Source organism: Oryzias melastigma, linkage group LG1 (assembly GCF_002922805.2).
Source record: "Oryzias melastigma strain HK-1 linkage group LG1, ASM292280v2, whole genome shotgun sequence".
NCBI classification, from domain to species: domain Eukaryota; kingdom Metazoa; phylum Chordata; class Actinopteri; order Beloniformes; family Adrianichthyidae; genus Oryzias; species Oryzias melastigma.
The window spans coordinates 19,124,944-19,134,447 of record NC_050512.1 but is presented as its reverse complement, the minus strand read 5'-3'; the positions used below and the strand labels follow the sequence as shown (position 1 = coordinate 19,134,447).

The 9,504-nt window shown below is 36.6% G+C and overlaps 1 protein-coding gene across 3 annotated transcripts in view; it reads left to right on the top strand.

The window, feature by feature from the left end:
• Window positions 1-1,620: 1,620 nt before the first annotated feature.
• The window catches only part of ugt8 (UDP glycosyltransferase 8), a 17,324-nt gene continuing 9,440 nt past the window's right edge, over window positions 1,621-9,504 (top strand). Inside the window, exons 1-3 of one of the 3 annotated variants that reach the window (XM_024290055.2) lie at window positions 1,621-1,745; window positions 1,839-1,862; window positions 5,744-6,576. In XM_024290055.2, the coding sequence (XP_024145823.1) occupies window positions 1,844-1,862; window positions 5,744-6,576 (852 nt within the window). In that variant the 5' untranslated portion in view covers window positions 1,621-1,745; window positions 1,839-1,843. Of the gene's footprint in view, window positions 1,863-2,938; window positions 3,427-5,743; window positions 6,577-9,504 lie in introns of those variants that run through there. The other 2 variants (XM_024290054.2, XM_024290056.2) reach the window with 2 other exon arrangements.

Below are 9,504 nucleotides of genomic sequence, written 5' to 3'. Positions count from 1 at the left end.
AATTGTACTCCAAATTGGACATTTATAAAAAAATATTCACTCTTCTACTTCTAGTCAATGTACAAATAAAATGGTAGAACATTTCACTCTGTATGGTGTTTGATCATGACAACTCACAAAATTATCATGAAGTTGGATGATAAGGACAGAAAAGACGTCAGTCGGAAAAGGAAGAAGAAAATCCCATTTAAAATCTAACTTCAAAATAGGAAAACAAACAAGATAAAAAATAAACTTTTGTCCTTTCTTTGATTAACTGTTCGTTGAAATCTGTACTTTGATGAATAAATAAAGAGAAATATAAAATTATCAATATTTATATTTAGGATAAATTAAGTATTTCGATTCAAACTTAAAAACCCAAAAGCTACTTTTGGCAAAAAGTGGAACACTTGAAATTTATTTCATTGAGTATACATGAATATTGCAAGTATGTCATATAGGCCATGTTTGTGTACAGTAGGAACTGAATTCTTCTTCAGATTAAATTATAAATATTATATTAAATCATGTTGTCAGAAAAATTGGAAAAAATGACTAAGCCAATTATTTTGAAAGAGTGAACATATATTTATATATAATAACATAATATATATATATATGTATATACTGTATATATATATAAAGTATATATAAAAATGAACTACAAGTGCAGGGTCTCATAAGGTATACTTATAGTACATGTACACTCTAAAAAATTAATAGTTAAGTGAATAGCCAAATTTATTATAATTTATTCTTCTTTGAATTTATATTTTGTCAATCTTATTTTTGATTCTGGTTAGAGCACCCCTAACGGTGGAAGAAAAATCCACTGAATACACGCACCTTTGTATAAGCTGCATGATTTTAAAACCCAGGGAAAAAGTAGCGACTTATAGTCCAGAAAATATGGTAATTAATTTCTGTAATATTCATGGAAAAATAATACTACAACATTTTGGTCTATCCTCTCCCATCATAGTTCAGACTGCAGAAGAGTGGAAAAAAAGTCACATTCTATCTGGGTCTCGATCAGCCAGATTGAAAGAAAAAGAAAAGCATCTCTGATAGTGTTTGAGTGTTTGAGGGGCCGGGCAAATATGGAGTTGGGCCAGATCCGGCCCGTGGGCCGTAGTTTGGGGACCCTTGCTTTACATAACCATTACTCGACACAGGAATGGGCTAGAAACGTACTCTTTTTCCAACATCCTTTTTTTTTCTCTTCATGATTGGGCCGGTTACGACCCGCAGACCGTATGTTTTATACCCCTGGTGTAAATAGATTATTTTTGCCATGAAGAAATCAAAGACTTTTAAAATAATAATAAAAATATTAATAATAATATTAATATGAATTTATACCTAATATTTTTTTTCAATTATGACAAAAAAATTATAATTGAAAAACAAACTGACAACTCATTATCATCATTATTTTTTTTTTAAGATTTATTCACTTTAAAAACAATTTCAACAATACATTTAATAAATAAGTATATTTTTTAATGATCCTTTGGGGCTCTTTATGCCTTCAGACAAACCCCTGACCTCTGCCCCTTTTCTGAAGTGACACAATCAAAGTACCTGTGTGTGCTGTTCCCTGTCTCAGTTCTCCTACCTTGCTTGCGTTTAGTCATCCAATCAACCACTCCCTTCTTTCCATCTTGCAACACTGCTTAGTCCCGCCTTTGCTGTGGTAGAGACGACGAGTTCCATGCTCCCTCCGTTCCATTTATTTACCGGGGACACATTTTAGCCGAGCAGTGAGTCTTCCCCCGCACAGGGAACTTTATTTTCTTTTATTTTTTGACCCTTTAAACTCTATTCACTGACGTCGGAACTCCACTTTTCTCCAGCTTTTATGACCCGCACGTCCAAAGGTAAGGCCACTGAACGGGCGGAGTTTTCTTACAGGTGAAACCCATTCCCTCAACCTCATTTATTCAACTGTTTTCTTCATTCGAAGTCGTTTAATCCTTAAAGCGGTCAATTCTGAGTTGATACCAGCTTTATTTTTTAAGGCTGTTTGTTGTTTTTTTCCCCTAAAAATATATGGTTCGTACTTTGATAAAGGCTGCCGGTTTAGGGTGCTGCGTTCAGGGTCCGCACGGAATTTTCGCCGCCGAACACGAAAGCGAAAAGAAATCGAGATTTTCGCAATGTTTTGTAAATTTAACGTTTTGTTTATTCCGTATAACTCTTGAAATAGTTATAAATGTTATTAACAACGTTTTAATACAATTATATTATCAAATGGTGAACCAAATATGCTTGAAAACCCATTGATTTTCTCATTATTTGTAGTACTTTATTATTGGCTTTCAAGAATATAATTTTGCAAAGTTATGACAATTGAATGAGTTGGAATGACCAATTGACATTCAACCTCAACGTCAATCAATTAAACCTAAATCAATATATTGATTTATATTAATATAAATCAATATCAATGTTTAAAAAAACAAAGCCACAGTGAAATGGCTTCTAGGATTACATAGTTTACATAAACTGATCGTTTCCATTCATCAGGAAGTCTTTCAAATCTTCGTTTAACACAACGATAATTTATCATCTTTATTATTTGTGTCACAGGGTGTGCCTTTACCAAAACCAGCACACATTAAAACGTATGATGAAATGCGTTCCTATGGCTTAATATAGTTATTCACAATGAAAATGATCAAGGAAATTGCACCTTAATGTCATATGAGGATTTGATCCTCCTCAAATTGAGTGGTCATTTTCAGAAGTGTTGAATGTAATCAGAAGAATCCCCGCTCCCTCTTTTATTATTATTTTTTTTTTTTGAAAACGATGTCCTAGCTTACAGGTTTATTTAATGTTACAACTATCAGAAAATGGATAGAACCTGTCAGACCTGTTCCTGAGTTTTGGTTTTTGCCATGTACTACTGCCTGTGGCTGGCTATAGTAAATCTCCAGCACGAAAAACATAAAAAATATAAAATAGAAACTTTTTTGGAATGCGGAATTAACTAAATGCCAATGTTAAATGTCCTGAAGTTAATCCAACTCTGATGAATGTTTTGATAACTAAGAAAAATGCTGATGTATTTCAGCTTACCCACCTCCAGTGTCCTCCTGTCAAATGCTGATTATGCTTTTTGAGGTAAAGGTCACCAAGACACCATGTTGGTATTATAAACATCACACCATGTTTTCGCATGAGAACATCAAGTGGTGTTTATTTATTTTATTGTAATTTTTATTCTTTTTTTTTTCTTTTTCCACTTCCTTTCCTTTTCTCTCAGGGCAATGGCTTTTTTTTTTCCTTTCTTTTCTGGACGACACTGATTTGCAGCTTTTTTTTTTTTTTTGTCTGACTGTGTGCTGGCATGCTAGAATCTTTTATCTAAGTTTAACTTCTGATATGCCGATGGAAAAAAACAAACTGAGACGAACTAGATCTCTACGCTTGAGCGAGGTATTCCACTTTGACTTAAAAGCTGTATTAAATGTATGCCAGTTGACTTGTATCATTTTTTTCTTTGTTTTTGTTTTTTTTTTTGTTTTTATATACTTACCTCTTAGATTTTTTAAGTATTTTTTTATTTAATTGACTAAAGTGTGTTTAAATAAATATCAGATTCATTACATCTTCCTTTCATTTTATGCATTTTGAAAGTAATACCCCTAAATACCTATTCTGCTAAACCAGGAAGTACTCACCTCCCCCCTTGACTTAACACACACTCTTGTGACTAATACATCATTTTATCTCTTTGTTGTTTTTAAATGTCAATTCATGGTTATTGCCAAAGTGAAGTTATTTTTTAAAATTAAAGTCTGCTTAAAAAAAAAACGAAATTTACTCTGATGAAATTCACAAATTTTTGAATTTGAAGTATGGATAACCTTAAAAAAAAGTTAAGTATTTTGGATTTTCCTGGAGATCGCCATCTATAAATTCTACTTCTTTACATTTTAGTGTAGACGTCTCACACTTCTCCTGAGTCAGAGCTGCTTACATGTTGTCTGCTGAACCCAAAGCAGTGGTTTGTTGCACGAAAACCTGTATTTTCCTTCCCTGCTTATTTACAGGGAGAATAGTTATTAGCAAATGAATATCTAAAAAAACCTTTTTTTGTGATGAAAGACCTAAGTGCTTGAGAGACTTGTATTAGTGCTGGGGAGGGATTTGCAATTGGGTATGAAGGTGTTTGAAATCTGAAGAATTTAAAAGTGTATATCAGTATTAGAAAACAACATTAAATACCACTTAAAGAAATAGTAATACTTTCAGAAATTGTGATAAATTGTAGTTTTAAATTGCATTTAAGACTTTCATTAACTTTCAGTTTTACTTATTTAAGCATGGCTAGTGCTTTTGGTGTTGTTACGCAGTAGCACACTCAACAATCATGATAAACTTTCTAGCTTTAAGATTTGGGAATCAAACCAACAACCATTTGACTAGAACTGAGTCGCTCTTCTCAATCACTTTGGAGTCGCTCGTGTCCCTCCATTTATTTTGATTGTTTATTTTCTCATTCCATACATGGCTGTCAGAGAGCACAGAGTAATCAGACTCCATGGTTGGTAATCTAAGTCATGACGCATCGGAGTGCTCGGCAGACAGGGACATGTTTCTATAGCAACAGGCAGCAGTCTGGACTTTGAAGTGTTGGTAAGGATATACTCCGGATGGGGCCTGAGCAAAATGGTGGCCACCCAAAGTCTCTTCTGTCGCAAGTCCTAGTTATTTGAAAAAATAAAGGAAACGGCTTTGTTTGTGTCTTATCAGTTCATAGTCCCTTGAAAAAAGGGGAGTCCTGCTATTCGACTTAGATTCAAGCAAAATGGCTCACTGTAATGAGATATTGCTCTTTCAGTGATAAAAGCTAGCAGGGAGAACTAGCTTGTGGCATTGACAGAAGGTAATCATTACCTACATTTACTTGTATAAAACGTGTCACAGGTGGGGCATGGCCTTAACAGGTTCCAGTGTCTCATAACTCATAATCATTTTTGGAGATCTCGGCCACTCTTTGTTTTGGCCTTTTGTTCGTTTGTCTTGTTGAAACAAAGAGGAACAAAGGGTTCAAAGTTGGTCCAAAGGCTTTGAATCTTGGCAATAAACTTTTGGAACTACCTATGAGAAAAAGTCAGAGGCTGAAGGAATTGGAGTTGGCATAGATGGCACAAACGATGACAGAATAATGGCTCTTTGTAGGTTTTTTTGTTGGTGAAAAGAGCAACTGGAGGCTAAGAATGACGCTGGTGCGACCCACACCGTGTCAACAATGGATTTAGAGTGGGGTAGTGACAGGATGTATGAGAGGGTCGACTGAAAAAATTTCAAAAAATGCAAAGAGTAAACTTTGCACCTGCACAAACACTGACACATTATCTCACCTGTCATCTCATGGAATTAATGGCAAGACTCAAACAATATATTGTCCCTAAAGTGTTTGTTTTTCTTACTAATCGTCAATGCAAGTGGATGAACCAAGACTGATGGAGCAGAGTTAAAAAAAAAAAATAGGAAAGCTTTTGGTTTTAAATCAGTAAATTTGAGGGAGACTTTTGTTGCATATTCTTTGTCTTGGGGTTTTCATCCATTTTTTTTAACTGTTAGAATTGACTTTGTTTAAATCTCAGTTTTTAGTCGAAAAGGTCAAGGTCAGGTAGATCCAAGAATGAAGAATGCCTGTTTCCAAATTATGTTTCCTGAACTTTTATTTTGGTGACATGCAATGCTATTACTAACCTTTTTTCCTTTTTTTTTTCTTTCACTTTAGCCATGTTGCCACCATCATCCCTGCTGGTTCTCTTCGGTCTCCTCAGCTGGAGTTCAAGTACAACGTTGGCTGCTAAAGTGATTGTGGTTCCGCCTATAATGTTTGAGTCCCATCTCTACATCTTCAAGACACTGGCATCGGCTCTAAGCCAAGAAGGTCACGAGAGCCATTTTCTAGTTTCCGAGGGTCGGGAGGTCCCGCCTTCCAATCACTACCGTTTGCAACGTTACCCAGGGATTTTTAATAGCAGCACGGCTGATAGTTTTCTCCAATCCAAAGTCACCAACATCTTCTCAGGCCGTTTGACATTTCTAGAACTTTTTGACATACTTGATCACTACTCTCAGAACTGTGATGTTGTTGTTGGCAATACTGAATTAATGAATCGCTTGAAGGAAGAGAAGTTTGATCTGCTGCTAGTGGACCCTAACGAAATGTGTGGTTTTGTGATTGCCCATATCCTTGGCGTTCAATATGCTGTGTTCAGCACAGGCCTGTGGTACCCTGCAGAGGTCGGAGCCCCAGCCCCTCTGTCATACGTACCTGAGTTTAATTCACTGCTGACAGACCGCATGTCTCTAATGGAGAGGATCGCCAACACAGCCGTGTACTTGGCACAACGCTTCGGAGTCCATTATATCATATTGCCCAAGTATGATCGAATCATGTGGAAACATGGAGTAAAGCCTCAAGCGGCCATGGCTGACTTGGTGCAGGGGAGCCGCTTGTGGATGCTTTGCACCGACATGGCTTTGGAGTTCCCCAGACCCACCCTTCCTCATGTGGTCTACATTGGAGGCATCCTCACCAAGCCTCCCAATCCACTACCAAAGGTCAGTAGAGGGGCATAAAGGGGTGGGTTAAGGTAGTGAATATGAGCCTTTTTGTTGTACTTTTACATATAGAAAAGTAGGTGTAATTGCATCATTTAAAAACTATGCCTAAGCTGATTGCATTCAGTGTCATAGTATCCCTTAAAAGTTGATCCATTAATCTATAGATCCATATTCTAAAAATAAAATTTTGTAAATTTTGTATTTACACTGACTCACATAAGCCACTTTTACACCAGGTATGTGTGATGCATTCAAGGACATGCTAAACGGGTATTCTTGAATGTGCTTTTAGCATGTGGTGTTCAAACTGGGCTGTCAATACCCGATACCATCGCATGTACTCCCAATTGGAAGAGGCTTGGTATAAAATTTCAAAGGAGTGCAAATCTTGTGAATCTTGCTCCAAGTTTTTATTTCACTGCTCTATTCTGACATATGAAAGACTTGATGTTGTATAATTTTAGCTGGGCAGAAATCATTATTAATTTGTCCTTCATGATTATTTTTCAAATGGTTAGTACTTCCATGTTTTGATGCTGTTCAAACATCACTACCAAATTCGACTCTGTTTTGTCAAAACTCTACCTGGTTTAACTGTTGACACACATTTAATGGTCTTACACTTTGTATGTAGAGCCCGAAAACAGTCTTAAAAATGCGTGTCGCCACGGATGCCCAAAACGTGCATATGCGCATGTTTACAGACTTTTTTATTGAAAGGAATTGTTTGAATGCGTGTTACCGAGCCCATTGTGAACAATATAAAAGTGTCTTTTATACAGATGAGTTCCAACAGGTGTCATTAATGCAGATAACGAGTGTCAGAAAGAAGAGCTTCTTAAAGAAGTAGTCTGAAAGTGACACACTTCTTGCTTGTTCGTAGGTCATGAATATCTATGTTTTGCACCATTACACCTTTTTTTTTTGTTTCTTAAAAAAAATCACAATTTTCTCCTTTCATTATAGTCGTTGGCTCATGCTCTGCTATTAAGATTACTATAGTTGTTATAAAGCAAATTTGGAGTTTTTTGTTGAAATGGAACAACTATACAGTTTTAAACATTAAATGAAAGAAACTTTCCTCTTTGATTTTCTAACTGTTCAGACCATTTACATGTTTGCAGGAATCCAGTGATTCATGCACTTGGTCCTGTGTGTGTGTGTGTGTGTGCGTGCGTCAACTAAGATTAAAATTAAGGTCATCAAATAAAACAAGATACAATACTATCACAGTGAGGTACAATGTGTATTTGTTAGTCACTGATTCTGCAAATTGTTCATCTTGAAAGGATGAGAAAGGTATGTGATGTTCATATGTACACTTCAATTGTTAGAGACAATGTAAACCACATTGTTTGGTTTATAAAGACTTTTTCCATAATGGTGCAGAAAATAAGTATTTGGTCAAAAACAATAGTTCAACACTTTGTAGTGTAACACTGGTTGACTATGACAAAGGTCAAATGTTTCCTGTAGATCTTCACCATGTTTGCACAAACTGCAGCTGCTATTTTGGCTTGTTCTTCAATGCAGACGGGCTTGGACATTTGGTTTGGTGACTTTACCAGAAGGACCTTTGCAGCACTGCAGGATTTGAATCCATGACGACATTGTGTTACTAATGGTAACCTTTGTTACCGTTGTACCAGTTCTCTTTAGGTCATTGACCAACCCCCACCTTCAACTCTCTCAGAGTCGGAGTGTATCTATGGTACATATTACAGACTTCTCTTTCTTAATCTCCAGGTGTTATTGTCAATATAGATTTTGCCACAATAGAATCAAAATAAAAGTACAAATCAAATAAATAAGGGAATTCTTGGCTTTCTTTTTTCAAGGCTTCCTAGTGTTTCTGTGTATTCTCCTTAATATCTCCATAGAAAGTCAAGTTCTGTATCTTATTCATGTTTAAAGGAATTTTCAAAGTGCTTACCATCTCTTATCGCATACAGCTACAAAGCTAGCCTTCATAGGCCATGCTGGGGTGAGGATGGCTTGGGCTGCATGAGCATGGTACATTTTAAGGCAGATAGGGGGAGGCATAAATGGCAGAGGCGGTCAGTGACGGGGGTTTGTCAAACACTTGAATGCTGAGAGCACGGGTCGTCGGTATCTGCTGCTGGGGGTTTTAGGAATGCCCATCCAGCCAAAAGCCAGCATTGTGTTGTGTTGTGTGTAGGGAGATATAATGGAAGTTCGGGGGGAGAACGAAATCATTGTTTCTACCAGATCTTCGGGGACACTGGGACTCTTTTATGTGGCCACTAAGGCTGCGTTGTAGCCACAGTCGGGCTGTGCTGCGCGAGACACAGAGGCCAGTGTGCCAACAAGGTTCTTCAGTGCCAGGGCCCGGTGTAGCTGCTGCAGCTGGACCAGCAGCTTCTCTGCTGGTCTTGCAGTCCTGTAACTTTACCATGTCAAACCCCAAATCTGCTCATTATTTATTTTGATTAATTCATTTGGTGCCTGTAAGACAAATGTCCTTTTTTTTCTTTTCTTTGCAAAAAAGAAGTGCAAAACCTTTCAGTGGATTTTACCTTTAATCTAAAAAATGTTATCTCCCTGAGTCAAAAGCTTACCTCTGTTTACATTATAATTTTAATGTTGCAGACTTGACTTAAAATTTGTAGAAGTTTTTTGCTTTTTTTTTATTTGTAATAAGTAAATTATATACATTATTCTTTTTAAATATGAGGATTTTTTTTATTTATTTTGGGTTTATTTTAGAATAAAAAAATGAAGGGCTGCACGGTGGAGCAGTGTTTAGCGCTCTTGCCTCACTGCAAGATTCAAGTCCTGGCTGGGGGGTCTGAAACACAAACACTGGGGACCTTTCAGTGTGGAGTTTGTATGTTCTACCTGTGCATGCGCGGGCTTCCTCCCACCATCCAAAAACATGCTTTATAGGTTAACTGGCGAGTCTAA